General features: G+C 43.3%; 1 protein-coding gene across 10 annotated transcripts in view; it reads left to right on the top strand.

Moving 5' to 3' along the window:
* Window positions 1-4,215: 4,215 nt before the first annotated feature.
* Window positions 4,216-15,085, top strand: part of LOC122822882 (protein shisa-6) — a 95,522-nt gene continuing 84,652 nt past the window's right edge. For 5 of the 10 annotated variants that reach the window (XM_044101935.1, XM_044101937.1, XM_044101938.1 and 2 more), the window contains exons 1-3: window positions 4,216-4,404; window positions 4,794-5,723; window positions 6,935-7,095. In XM_044101935.1, coding sequence (XP_043957870.1) covers window positions 5,206-5,723; window positions 6,935-7,095 — 679 coding nt within the window. In that variant the 5' untranslated portion in view covers window positions 4,216-4,404; window positions 4,794-5,205. The remainder of the gene's footprint in view (window positions 4,405-4,793; window positions 5,724-6,934; window positions 7,096-15,085) is intronic. The other 5 variants (XM_044101941.1, XM_044101942.1, XM_044101943.1 and 2 more) reach the window with 1 other exon arrangement.

Consider the following 15,085-nt stretch of genomic DNA (forward strand, 5'->3'; position numbering starts at 1 on the left):
AGCTACTTCTCCAATTTCTTAAATCAAGTTGGCTTACTTGCCTTCCCTCACAGCTGCACCCTGTTTCTAATCAACCACCTAATCCTGGTTCAGCAGTCAGATCGTCTGCATGGACGTCTCTCAGTCTGACAGCTCTTGGTTATGTTGACCAATGTTTGTTTCCCGTGTGCTGTATACTTTGGACTTTTGTACATTTGAATTTCTTGTTGTTTTCGAGTTTGGTCATATTCAACAAAATACAATATAGGTCCTGATGAGTTTTGCTTGTCAGATGGTGAAAGAAAAAACTCTTTTAAAGGGACAGTGTTGGGTATTTTCCAGCCACATTGCGCCATTTTGTTGCACAAGCAAGGAGCTTTGTTGCCTTCAGTTGCTATTAAAAACAACACAAAGTCAAAAAAATGTTTAGCAGTGTTGCACCTAAGAGTAGCTCGTATAATGAGCTCAGCGCACATGCACTTCCTCCACGTGTTTGCTAATTGCTGCTGGCTAGTCTGAAGGAGCCGAAGAGGAGGAGTTGCAGAGGACGGCTCACGTGTGTGAGGCGGAAGTCCGGAAGCTTCCCAGCTCAGAGGAGGAGCTTCTTTTGTCCCTCTGGGCCCCAACGCAAGCATTTTGCACAGCTGAATCGTTGCCATGGGAGATTAAAGGATTTCTCAAAAATGCATAAAAGAATCAAAGCAACACTCCAGGTGTTTTGTTTTCCCCACCAGGGGGTCTTTTTGTGGGCTCTAGTGTCCCTTATACAACAGTAGGCTGACAGGAAGGGGGGGAAGACATGTCGTCGGGTCCGGGAATCGAGCCCGCGACGGCTGCGTTGAGGACTGAGGGCCTCCAGGTGTGGGGCGCGCTACCCTCTACGCCACCGGAGCACGCCCCCATTCCAGGTGTTTTTAATAAGGAAATAGCATTATAACATGATGTATGGTTCAAAAAAGTCAATTTTACATAACACTGCCCCTTTAAGCAAGTTTGAATAACAAACTGAGCTTGACTGTTGTGTTTGTTAACCAGGATAAATTAGAACGTACATATGATTTTATTGAAATCCCTTTGTTTTTGTAAAGATGACGTGTTATGAAACTGAAAAATGAACATTTAATCTGACAAATAAGCCATTTCAGAACACACTCTGACTTACTGAATATGAACGTAGCGTTGTCATGACACGAGGCAGCCGACTTTCTCTGGTCGTAGCTGAGAGATTCTGACTTGAGTACAAATTAAAAGGCACCATTAATAACGTTCCTGATACAGGCTGGACAAGCGCCAGTGTCTGTTAATCATTTTAGCTAATTAGAAAAGGTCCACTGTATATCGAATCACTTAGTCTTTGCAACATGCATTTGTGCATTATTGCAATCGTAAAAGACGAATGGCATGCTATAATATTTCAGGAGCCGCATATTAACATTCTGCTTCCTAAGTGAATGGCACGTCTGCCCAAAAACCGGATTTAACATCAGCATCCTAAAGCTCAGGGCAAATAGTAGTAGTAGCAATTAATTTCTCTGTATTTGCAGAAACCAACAAATAAAATATTTACCCATAGAGATGTAGGTGTAGATGGTGATTTAAATGTAAATTAGCAGTTTATTTTTCTAGCTGGAGGTAGGTTTGGTATGTTTGGTCTATAGGATTTAAAGTGAGCGTTGGAAAGGGGATTCAGAGTTTCCATGTCAGAGTTCTGGTTCAAAGAGGAAATTTCCAGTGTTTTCTCAGAATAATGCGTTACATGTCCCAGGTATTACATAAACACATATTGTCCAGTTGTGCTCAGTAAGTATGTAATTATTTAAAAAAAAAAGCTTGTTACAATCCAGTTCTCTTTATTCTATGTAGTAATAGATTTTGGACAGAAAGTGTGTTCCACTGACTTATAGATGACTCGTTTCTGAATTGTTCAATTCGTTTTATACAGTTGAAATCTGAAGTTCAGAAATAGCAAATAGAAAGACACACTGTTTTTTTTTGTTCTGAAGTTATATCGGACCAATCTTTACTTGTTTTAGGTTGGTTAGACTTACCAAAAGTATTTTTATGTTGCTAAATACCACAATAATAACAGAATATGTTAGAGGTTAATTCAGTAATGTCTTCGGAGTCAAAATTTTAAACACACTTCCTTAGTATTTGGTAGAATCGTCTTTGAATTCCATCCATCCATCCATTTTCTTTATACCCTTCTTCCCTAAACGGGGTCGGGAGGGTTGCTGGTGCCTATCTCCAGCTGCGTCCCGGGCGAGAGGCGGGGTTCACCCTGGACAGGTCGCCAGTCTGTCGCAGAGCAACACAGAGACATACAGGACACACAACCATTCACACACACACTCTCACCTAGGGAGAATTTTAGAGAAACCAATTAACCTGACAGTCATGTTTTTGGACTGTGGGAGGAAGCCGGAGAACCCGGAGAGAACCCACCATGCACAGGGAGAACATGCAAACTCCATGCAGAAAGATCCCCGGCCGGTAATCGAACCCAGGACCTTCTTGCTGCAAGGCAACAGCTCTACCAACTGCGCCACTGTGCAGCCCTCGTCTTTGAATTGTATGACTAAATTCAAACATTTCAGACCACAACATCTGAGTTGTCTGGTACACAGAACCTGTCTTCTCCCTGAATGTTATGATAGCTAGACATTCCCACTTTGACTAAAACATGGATGCATTGTTTGAACAGACACCTTCAATCATCTGGAAGTTGTTTCCAGGTATGAACCAGGTTATTGCGGCTCTCCCATTTTGTCCCTGTCATCTTTGGTGATTTCTTTTGACTTCAAGCAAGAACGCAGTGCGTCCCAAAAACACATCCACAGGCGACTCAAATGTGTCCGTTAACCTGTGAGATGTTTCCGAAGCTACTATGTAATCTGGGATTTCCCTCATTGTTTAAAGAGATAATCGTTCTGTATCTAAACTCCTGATTTTGAATACACTTTTAAATAAATCTGACTGTTTTTTTTATTTTTTATTTTGCTGTCATTATTGTTGTGGCAGTTAGCAGACAGAAATGATTTTGGTAATTCTGATTGGCCTCAAGCACAAAAGGTTTGTTCTGATTTAACTTCAGACAGAAAAATGTATTTATTTAGTGTCTGTACACTTGTGGTTTCAACTGGATGTGTGCTATTACACGTTTTGGGTTTTGTGGTGGGAGCTTGGGAGCTGCTTCCTGTTTTTCCATGACAATATCACCTCAAGGTTTGTCCAAGTTGATTGTATTGTTTACTTCCAATAAAAATGTGACGGGACCAATAGTCCTCCGGTGTGGGATTTTCTTATGTTGTGCTCAGTGACTGGCTATTAGCAATGTGAACTAGCATCAGTATCACTCTGCAACTAGGCACTAAAACTAACTAAACATGTTCACAACTTGAGCAGAAAACTGTTTATTACTGCAGCTAAGTTTTAAAGACGCGGCAGCCATGTTGAATTTGAACTCGGGTTAGCTTTCTTTCTAAAAGTTGGAAATTCAACTTATACAGAAAATTTACTTTTTTTTCCTCAATTGGAATGTGGAAAGTGTAACTTCTAAGTAAAAAAAAAAAACAAAAACCATTAACAATGTTCATTGTTAAAAGTCGCAGAACAATTGCCATTTGCTTATTTTACGTCACCTAGCCAAAAAACAATGTCCTGATGCAAAGAAAACATGCTAGCAAAAACTACTTGCTATTTATTTTCTCCTTTTTGTTTTGTATGTTTTTGTTTTTTTTAACAAATAGATATATGATTTCAGGTGTTTGCTGTTGATTTAGGTGTAAATAAAAACTTTCATACTCCAAATTTGTAATTTTTGAACGATATCCGCAGCCATGTTGGATTTTCTAAAGGCGGCTTCGGGAAGACATCCTGCTTTCCCAATCAGGAAAAAAAAAATTCTCTTAGTGGGCTTTTCAGCTGATTTGTCCGAACTTCAAACTAAACACAGATCGAATCCACCATAATTATATGGAATATGCAGCTGCCAAGAGGACTGTGTGGGCAAATAAACAAGCACGGCGTAGAGAAAGAGAGAGAGAGAGACAGAGAGAGAGAGAGAGAGAAATAGAGAGAGAGCGAGAGAGCGAGAGCGAGGCCACCGTGTTATGCAAACACAAGCCTGCGAACCGCCGTTTAATTTAGACGTGTTAATGCCAATAAGCGGGGCTTACTTTCATAAAGCAGGAGGAGGCGGCGGAGGCAGGGAGGAAAAGGGAAGGGAGGGAAGGAGGTCCAATTTACCGATACTTGGCTGAGTTCTGACGCCAGCACTGAAGTGATGTAAGAGACGGAGGGAGGGAGAAGAGAAGAAGTGCGGAGAGAAGGGAGAGAGTGACAGAGCCGCTAGGAGCTCTGATGCGCTCCTCACTTTCGGAGACCCAGACAGAGAGCGAGTCCCTAGCGGGGATCCAACCAGAGGTAGGTCGCTTTTCATCCTCCCACTCCGAAAACGCCAGCCGAGCCGAACTTGATTCACCGAAAAGTCTTAAAAGATCTTACCCTGTTTAGTTTTGCGCAGTTTTTTTGTTTGTTTGTTTTTTTTGGCACGCTTCTGTCAACTGAAATATTCTCAATGTTTTCGATTACATTTTCTCTGTGTGGGTGAGAAAATGTAATTATTTCTTTTTTGAGGAAGAAACAACGAAAACGAGATGATCAGTTAAAAAAAAAAAAAACAACTAGCAAAAAAACCGAAAGCCAAGTTATTAGGGCTCATGCTGAAAACATGGTTATTAATTAACGACGGGGTTTGTTACGTGACGGAAATCCTAATGAAGTCGTCTGGTGTATATTTGTGTTCCTTTCAGATTAAGTTTGCCTCCAGAAGTGGCTGGGTCTCCGGGTATCAGCACCTTGGACAGCGACCCGCGCCGCAGCTGAGCCGGGGAGGAGAGCTCTCGGAGCCGGGGCTTCCCCCTCAGCTCCTGTCCCTGCCGGGATCGGGCGTTCTGTTGTCACCGCTCCCCCCTCTCTCACTCTCTATCTCTCTCTCTTGCGCCGCAATGGGCTTTAGAGCATTCATTGCATAATAAAAGCAGAGAATGCCCTTGACGACCGCTTTGCGCCCAGCTGTACTCACAATGATTGCACGGGAAACTGCGCGAACAAGGGCAAGACTGTGATTAAGAAGCCCGTTTTTTAAATGCTTGACCAGAGTTAAAAGTATCTTTCGCCAACACGTCTAGAACTTGAAGAGCTTTTTTCTTTTTTCGCGCTGCCATGGGGATAAGGCACATCCTTCTGCTGCTCATATACCTGGACCCCCTCTGCGTCCTGAGCGCAGCGACAGGGGGCAAAAAGCCCAAGCAAGCGCCCAGGAAAGCCCCCAAAGCCACGGTGGTGCCCACGGTCGTCCCGCAGAGGACCCCGAAGCCGGCGCCCGTCAAGGACTACGACACCTGCCAGGGCTACTACGACGTGAGCGGCCAGTACGACAACTCGTTCGAGTGCAACAACACGTACCACCGCTACTGCTGCGGGACGTGCTCCATGCGCTTTTGCTGCGAGCACAAGAAGGACCGGCTGAACCAGGCGGGCTGCAAATTCGTCACGCCGGTCCCGGACGCGACCTCCACCTCGACGCCCATCCCGACCATCAACGAGCTGAGCATGGATCACACCAACACGGCGGTGTACATCACCGGCGGGGTCATAGCCTTCATCATAGTGGTGGGGGTGTCGGTCAAAGTGGCTTACGACAAGGCTACGGGTCCGCCTCAGGAAATGAACATACACAGGTGAGTCCATCATCCGGGAAGGAAGTCAGTGAAAACATTGCAAACCATTTAGTGCCGTCACTTCTGCCTGGAGAGCAACGGTCAAGAGGATAATGGTGTCACGTGTTAATGGAGAGCCGCGTTAGAAACGTGAAAGCGAGGCTGACCGTTAATCTGCTGTTAAGGGTGATGGTTAGCTGGAGCAGGCGTTAACCCCCCCAAAAAGTTAAAAGCCTGAAATAATTGCATGTGAGTTGAAAGAGATCTTTGTGGAAGTGTGCGTTGGTGCACATCCACCCTGAAGAGATCAATACCCAACATTCATATTGCATGTTGTACCTCACATCACATTGCCTCCATCCCAGGTACTTGGCTAGTGAGGCAGATCAGTCCGAGCAGTTGGCGCCAACACCATAACCCCACCGCCTCCAACCCCTCACACTGACCCCGCCCTCTGTCTGTGGGCTTCATGTGGGCGTCTTGACACACCAATCCCCCCACAATTAACACTTGGTGCCATGGTGACAGGCCGTTTCACGCCTCCTCCCGTACTGCAGCCGCGCTCTAGAAACAACGCTGATGGCAAACGGTGCATTATTCAGCACCTGAGCATCCTTCAGTCTGTGAATAATGTCACAGGGCCGCATCAAGGGCGCGTGACATGCATGCGCCGCTGCACGTCCAATAAGGCGCAGCAGGAAGAGTGCAAGGGCATGCACGGGGAGAGGGAGGGGTGAAATATTAATTTAAAAGCAAAAGGTTACACGGCTCGTACGTTTTGTCGTACAAAAGCTTTGAGCCGTGGCTCTGCAGATGTAATTAGATTTTCTTCGGTTTTTTGTTTCCACCCCCCTCTCTCTTCCAGAAGCCATGCCAGAGCAAACAAACATTATTTTTTTCTAACTTTCTTTCATCATGATTGCTTCTCTCCCCGTTCCTTCCAACCCTCTCAGATCCCACTCCCCCTCCCCACCCCCCCGGAAGGCTTCAGCCCTCCATATGCACCTGGTGCCGACTGAAAAACATCCAAATTCAACCCAATTAGTCTGGATGTGTGCAGCATCCAGCGTTTGTTCCTCTCGCAAATTAACTTTTTGTCACGTTCCCACACGTGGGAAAAGAGGAACGAGTAAATGTATCAGAGCCGTTTTCAAACACCTGTACCCTCTTCTCCTCTCCTCTCGTCCCTATAATCTCGTGTGTAATAGTTGCTCCTGTGTTGCCTTCTCCAGGGCCCTCGCAGACATTCTAATGCAACAGGGGCCCATCCCCATCTCCCAATACGACTGTGAGAATTTTGCAGCGATGAACGGCTCGCCGAAAGACAACACGCCGATTAGAACCTCGTCGAAGAACCACTACACCCCCGTGCATTCCTCCAAGTCCAACCACGGTAAGTCACCGGAGCCTCGTCTGCGACGCGTGGTAGAAATGCACCGATCAGAAACTTGGGGCCAGTTTCTGATCTCCGATTTTTTTGCAAGAGGATGGATGTGCTGGAATTGACATTGTGGTTTTTCTTCAAGCTCTTTAGCGTGTTACGTTAGCATTTAGCACAACTATCATTTCCACCATGTTTCAAAATGTCATCAGAGGTTAGGAGTGCTAAAACAACCAAAACAAAACAAAAAGAACAAAGAATAAAGCAGAGCAATTCTCCTGTACACCACTCAGCTTTTTATTTTTTATTTGTTTGTTCCGTTCAACCTCTGTATTGTCAATCAATCAATCAATCAGCTTTATTGTCAATTCCTCTTACATGTCCAGACATACAAGGGAATTGAAATGACGTTTCTCACTATCCCACAGTGATACAAAACAGGGCGTTACTAACATTGAGTAACAATGTGCATTCACTGACTGGAAAAAGATTACATTTCAGAGTTTCCGACTGGCTGATCAAGAGGAAAATAGATTGATTCTGATCATCCGCCGATTTCTCTGCGCATCTTCACTTTGCTCTGAAAGCGCCGCAGCTTTCCCCGCATGCATCTGCTGAGGTGTTATGCCTGTTTAACGTTAACTCTGGGTCTTTCACTGTGAAGCGTACTTATTGTTCTCATGTAGACCTGTTCGCCAGTAAAATTTATGACAGGAACATCCTGCAATCATACGATTAGAGAGAGAGAAAGACAGGGGGGGAAAAAAAGAAAATAGCGGCCCCGTTAGTGGAGATAATGACAGGCTGGTGGAGCAGTGAAGACTTCACAGACTCTGACAGGCTGGAAGTGACGACCTCTCTCGCTCAGTCAGTGGGTGAATCGGAGCCAGGCTGCTTGGCGTGATTTAACCTCGCAATCCAGCGAGCAGACGCGGAGCATCAATCGCTAAAACGCCGCCCTCTAAAACCCCCCACACCCCTAACAAAAATAAATAAATAAATAAAGAAGAACTCAGTATGGAGAACACATAAGGTCCAGGAAGCTAGGCGTCATTGGCGGCGGAGGCGGCAGGTTCTTAGGCGAGGCAGGTGTTATCAGATGAAGAGAGGCAAACACACAGATGGGGAATAATGAGATATTACAAAGCAGCCAGTGAGATGGAAAGAAAAACAGGGATGCGGGAGGCTTCGATGTGCAGAACGAGAGAAACTAGAGGGGTTGATTTTGCAGCTGTTAAAATAAACACACTGACAGTGATTAACTGGCATTTACAACAAATTCGTCTCGTTGTCCTTCCCATATCCTGTCCAGATAACTGACAAAAAAAAAAAAAAAAAGAGATTACATTTTTGTGCACTGGTTCAAAAACCGTGAAGCTTCACTGGCCAGCTTCACTGGCCATGAAGCTGCGCAAATTGGAATTACAAAATTAAATTCACTTAATGGAACCTGCTAATTAAAAAACAAAAAACAAAACAAAAAAACGGATGAAAAGTTGTTTTGTTAGGATGAGATGGTTTTCTTGGCTGTATCGGAATTAGTATTTTTTACAAAACTGCAATGGAAAAGCCTTCTTAGCAATACGAGTCATGTGATCAAATGCCTGATGTTACTACTGGCAAAAATGACAAACAACAAGACAGGAAGTGGTAGAAGCATGATGACAACACATGTTTATTAACAACTTATTGCATTAAACTTATTCACATGCAATCATAGTTGCGTTTCTCATTTAAAGGAAACACAGCGATTGCGAAATTTTGTTTTTTGACATTAGTGGAGTATCGACAAAGTGTTGTGCACATTTTGTAGTGGAGCTACTGTTTTGCACAGTTCCCCTGAGATACTGGCTTTTCTGACATCAGTGATGGCTTCAGTTTGAAGTTTTGAAGACGGTTTGCAGCTCAGATTCTTTGTTTGTCTGTGGCATCCCATCCCAACCGATTGAACTTGGAAGTAAGCACTGGAAAACTAAACAAATTGCATATTTGGGTGAATGTATGAGCTGACCTATGAGAAATTGTTTTACTTTGCCATGCCACAGTTCTTGAAATACAAAAATCCATCCATCGGAATCAGGTTCATAAACCCGGCACTCGTTGGACTCCTCCCCATAGTGCTTCTTTGTTGAAGCTAATGTTAAGAACTGTTGCTTATGTTGGCAACTTTTCTTTGATGTTTTTTTTTTTTAAATGACATTGTGATTGATGATCCAGGTAATGACAACATTTCTGTCTTCCCGCTGCAATAAAACTGAACATAGCCAATCAAAAGTCAGATAAGTTAGACATAAAACTCCATTGTGCGGATAGAGCATTATTATTAGCTCATTAATTTCAGATGTAAAGTGAGATTCACTTCTGCACTGGAAAAACTGCACTTAATAATGAAACAAAAAAGAAAATCTGAGCCTGTTTTGACCTGCTGGATGGAAGCTGGAGTTTGGTGGAGATAAAGATGGAGTATTCTGAGACTGAAGAAGGTATTTCCAAACCAACGTAACTTCAGTGTGTTGAGTCAAGAGAAGGCATGAGCTACTCGATTAATGACATCATGGTGTTCACACAAAGACCTTGAAGTGAAACGCATGATGTCATTCAGTTTTTTTTTTATTGAACAGAGAAAACAATTATTCCTATTGAGGCTAAAACAACACACAAGAGAAACAGGTGGCGCTCCTTCAGCATCCACACCGTTTTTGTAAGTGGAAATACTTCCAAACAGCTGATATTGTCTTTTTTTTTTTTTGTAAGCTGGCAGTGTGCAGCAACTAGTGGAGGGGAGGCATAACTGTGCTACTCCAGACAGCCTGGGAAAACTCTGGTTCCTTTGGCACTTTTTCTGGCATCTCACTGAAAGGACTTTGAAATGGGAATGTCCTGATCAGTGTTTCGTTTTGTCCTTTACGAATAGCCATGTTCTGATACCGAGTCACAGCCTGACACTACTGAAAAATTTAATGTCTTGAAATATATGGACCAGATGAAAAGTGCATTTCTATGTCTCTTTGCTTCATTTCTGCACAGTCCGGACACTGTAGTCTTCCAGCTGGTGGTATGGATTTATGTGACTTTGTGTTAACTTGTGACCAGCAGGTTGCCAGTAACGTCTAAATCTGGTCACTTCTGAAGATGTTACATCTACCTAAAGTGTAGTTGTACACTGCCTAACCAAAGAAAAAGTTGCTATGTGAATTTACTTGAGAAAACAGGTATGAGCTTCCTATTGGGTGGGTACTGTCTGCTGGCAAGAAGTTATTTAACCCTAGCTGATGCAACGATTAACTTATAATTTCTTAAACATCCATGTGGAAAGACATCCTGTGGTCAAGGAACAAATGTTAATCTTTAAGAAGGGTCATGTCAATGGCAATAAGTAGAGAAAACTTTTAAGGAGATTGTAGAAGCTACTAATACGGGGTTGAGAAATGTCCAATGTGTTGCTAAAAACAGGAAGGATAGAGGGGAACAATCGTCTTTGAGGAGAAAATATGATGTAAGAAAACCCTGACTGACTGCATTTCCACACTCATGTGAAGGGAACCCAAAGGATTTGGACTGAACAGCCGTAGGCACAATAAAATTACTGATCAGTGAATCTAACAGAGAAGAAGGTTTTAATTTTTGAGGAAGCAGAAAGACTGGACTCTAGAGCGATGGAAGAAGGGTCATGTGATCTGACAGATTTACCCTCTTCTATAATGACAGGTGCATCAGTGTAAGAATAGAAGCAGATGAAGTGGTGCAGCCATCTTGTCTAGTTTCTACTGTACCGCCCTGTTGGGGCAGTGCTATGATCTGGGGTTGCTGCAGTTGGTTAGGTCAAGGTTCAGCAAGATCACAAGGTCAGCTGACCTGAATACACTGAATGATCAGATTATCCCTTCAATGGGTTGTTCCTTCCAAGATGACAATGCCAAGTCTCATCGGACTGAAATTGTGAATGAGAGTTCAGAGTTTGACCCCATTGAGAATCTTTGCAATGTACTGGAGAAGATTTTGACCATTGGTCAGACTCTCCTGTCATCAATGCAAGATATTTCTTTTTGGCCTAGGCAATGTACATATAAATAAAATACTGTATAATTCCGTTCATAATATACATCAGTGCAGTTTTTGTTAATGATGTATAGACCACGTTTAGAGAAATGTACTCTCCTAGGTTAGAAACTTTCCGTTTCCTATATGTTGTGAAACTGAGTGACCAGTGACTCTCCCCCACAATGGGAGCTGTCTTGAGTACATCTGAGCTCAATGTGTGTGTGGTGGGAGCTGGGGGTGGCAGGTCACACACAAACACTGACAAAGTGCAGCAGAAAAAACTCCAAACTCTTCTTGTGTTGCCGAGGGAGCGACTGACATAATCACAGAGTGCGGTTCTTTAACAGATATCCGAAACTAAGTTTCACTAGAGACTCCAGATGCTAATCACTAAAAACACCGGTGATTGGAGACCTGAGCCAATGCTTATAGGATTGGATCCGGATATCCCTATTAAACCACAGGAATGAGCTCACTGTCACAGCAGTGCTGGAACAAAGAAAATGTTTGAAACTTTGACATATTTTTGCACCTTGCCAAATAACTTAAGAAATAACTCCAGTTGTGAAGAATACTTTCTCCACAGCAAAAACAGAGCTTCAAACACTAGTCATAACCTGTGTATAGAGAAGTAATCTGAATTTTGTGACTTATATATTTTGTTTTTATACTGGACCGTCAAAATTAATTAAAGAATCACTTAAATTGGGGCGTGCTGTGGTGGCGTATGGATAGCACGACCCACGCTTGGAGGCCCTGACACCTCGACGCGGCCGTTGCGGGTTCCATTCCCAGACCTGGCGATACTTGCCGCGTGTCTTCCCTCCTCTCCTTTCCCCTTTCCTGTCAGCCTACTTTCATATAAGGGACGCTAGAGCCCACAAAAGAAAAAAAAAAAATCACTTAAATTACTTGATCTCTTGAGTCTTTGCTGAAGGACAAAGTTAAGGAGTTTGATTCAAACAAAGCAGCAGATTACAGACTTGCTGTATTTTGGTGACAGTGGTTACAGCCATAAATGCTACACCATTCTATGCCATGTTATAAAGAGTACTACTCACATAATCATACATAATACGACCAATTGGACTTCCACATACAGTCTCAGTCTTTGATGCGGTCGTCACAGCTTCTGACCTCTGCCGCCTGACTTGTTTCTCTCTCACAATCTGCCACTACAGCTGCAAAAACATCTTTAAATATATATGTATTCAAAACTGTAATCTGATTTTTTTTTTTTTGTTCCTTTTTGGTTTGGCACCATTGTGGTGTTTGTGGGTGTATTAACACCAGCCCTAGGAAATCGAGATCCGTTCTCATAAAAACCAATTACATGTTGTGGTGTGGCTTTCTAGACGTTAGCACCCTTTACAGTCCTCAAATCCTAAATCCTTCTTAATCTGGATACTGCAACTTTTTTTTTCCAAATGTGAAAGTAAAATATGAGATGGATTAAGGCAAGAAGTACCCTAAAGAACTTGGATGTACTGTGGTACACATGCTAATCAGCTATGGATCTGGAAAGGATTCAAGTTGTGAAGAGCCTCCATGATCAAAAGGGCACCATACAAAGAAGTGGTGCCATCGCAAGCCAAAATATTACGCTATGAGGCTGTTGCCGGGGTTTCTTACTGTCAGGCGGTGAAATAAAGGTCATCAAACACACAGGATTTCTTGTAGATGCAGTAGACAGCAATACCAGCACTTGATATGAGTTTAATAGGGGTCATAATTTTTTTTTTAAAGATGATGCTGAAATCTGGACTTTTTTTTTACTTTTGCTAGTTATGGCGAAGCTGAAATTATGTTCTTTCATCCAATACACCATGTACTTTTTAGAGCCCACTTGTGCCACAGGACAGCAGCCACTTGGAATAGAGGTAGCTAAATAAAGGATTCCTATTCATATCCATCCAGTGGGTACATGGGGGACTTTTTTCACATTTCTCTATTACGACTGCAGTCTGCATTCATTCACTAAGTGTCTCAGTCCCTTCCGCCGCCACATCACTCTCCGCTTAATGTTCGCCAGGCAGCCTTGGAGCGGGACAAGGCTGACATGGAGCTGCACGTGGCAGGCTGCCTTTTGTTCAACCTTGCTTGTACTTACTGTCAGCAAAGGTCAGGCATTGCTCGATTCGTCTACCCGTGGCTTTGCTTGGCCTGGGAGAATTCTGCCTGCTTGCTAAAGCTAGCCAGGCCAAACCCTTCCCAACCCTCATGTCAGGGAGAACAGGCGGTCCTGACGGGGCTTGGACATGAAAGGCAGTGGCAGTGCGGGCGAGAGAGCGTGCTTGATGTGCGCATAATAATCGGGAGCCCCACTGTACACACCCGCTCTTGAAAGAGAATGCATATTCATGTGCGCTTAAATGGGCATTTGGCACACAGGGAGGAGGCGGGCCTCTTACGAAGAGGGTCCTCAGATGGAGTCATCGCTGATGAGTTTGGCACTTCACATCCAGAGGCTTTTTCGAGACGCTTTTAAATCAGGTAGAGGCCTCATAAAGCAAGTGGCTAAAGGGCCCAGGAGGATCCCATCAGCTTCAGTTTGGAGCGGGAATAACATCCATTTTTCCTTTGATCCGCGGCATGTGAAGATGCTCTGTCGCTCTCAGCAGTAATCACATCCTTGCCAAAGTATTTTTTATTTTTTTGCTTCTTTCTTGTCGTTTTTGAACTTCTTTTTTCTTGGAGACTCTAAAAATACAAGCTGATTTCTCTTTTCCCCTTCACAGGCCTTATGTGACATGGCACCCTTGGTGTATGACAAACTGTGTTGCTTTTTCAGGGCTATATATTTGGGTTAAAAGAGAAAAAAAATAGGGGCCCATAGCAAAAAATAAATAAAAATAGTGCAGATAGCATAATATGATACCAGCGCAAAGTGCAGCTATTTTTATTTGAATCCCCTCTGCGTTGTTGTCGGGCTCAGATTCTCTTTTAGGCCGGGGTGTAGACACAGAGCGCCCTGCAGCCACAACAAGACGCAGTCCAGATAACTTAACACTGGTGCGCCTTTGGTTAAAGTAAACAATAACCGCTCACTGAGTAATGCAGTTTGCCTCACGGCTTCCCTCAGATGAAGTTGATTTATCTGCCGCACACAAACCTGCTCTTTTTTTATTATTATTATTTTTTAAAAAGCAGAAAATACAAAACGTGTTGCTTGGTTTCCTCTCTGACATTTTCCTAATGCGCAAAAATGATGAAATATAGTTTCCAGGTAGCGCGGAGAGTCGCTGTTCTCCTCCGTCTCGCTTTGTTCAACGGCGGGAAAAAAAGAGAAGAAAAACAATCACTCCCGTAGAGCAATTCCAAAAAAAAAAAGAAGAAAAAAGCAAATTGGATTATGAGTTATGAGGCTATGTTCCCTGCATCACAGCCATGAGAGTAAGCAGAATCACCATCTTAGAGCGCTTGCCCCCATGGCGGCTGAGAAGCCGTCAGCAGCTGTCTATATCTGCCTCATCGCCTCCAGCGTGGGGCAATCAGCTAATTTTGTTTGAGATGGGCAAACTTTGGAGCTTAAAGGTCAGCAGTGGTGGACCATGAGAGGTCCTCATGATCGAGTAATCATTCCAGCCGTTTAAGCTGCTTTGACGTGACCTTCAGATATTTTTAAAGCGCCACAGTGCCTAGAGTGCCATAAAAAAGTATTCACAGCCCTTGAATGTGACGGCATGCGGCCACACATTTCTATGTATTTTATTCACAGCAAAAACTTGCTAAGGGTTTTTGGTCTAATTTCGAGTGCAAATATCTTAGCACACTTGAAATAAGTTATAAGAGATTATATAAGGGATTGTTTTAAGCCAATAGTTTCTTAATACTGAAGAAAAATTACTAGTTATTTGTGAAATTAGCTGTTAGTGAGGCAAGACATTTTTTCCATATTATAAGTGAAACAATCTATCGGTGAAACTAGTACATTTTTACCAATATTAAGGAATTATTGACT

The sequence above is a fragment of the Gambusia affinis genome, linkage group LG20 (assembly GCF_019740435.1).
Source record: "Gambusia affinis linkage group LG20, SWU_Gaff_1.0, whole genome shotgun sequence".
NCBI lineage: Eukaryota > Metazoa > Chordata > Actinopteri > Cyprinodontiformes > Poeciliidae > Gambusia > Gambusia affinis.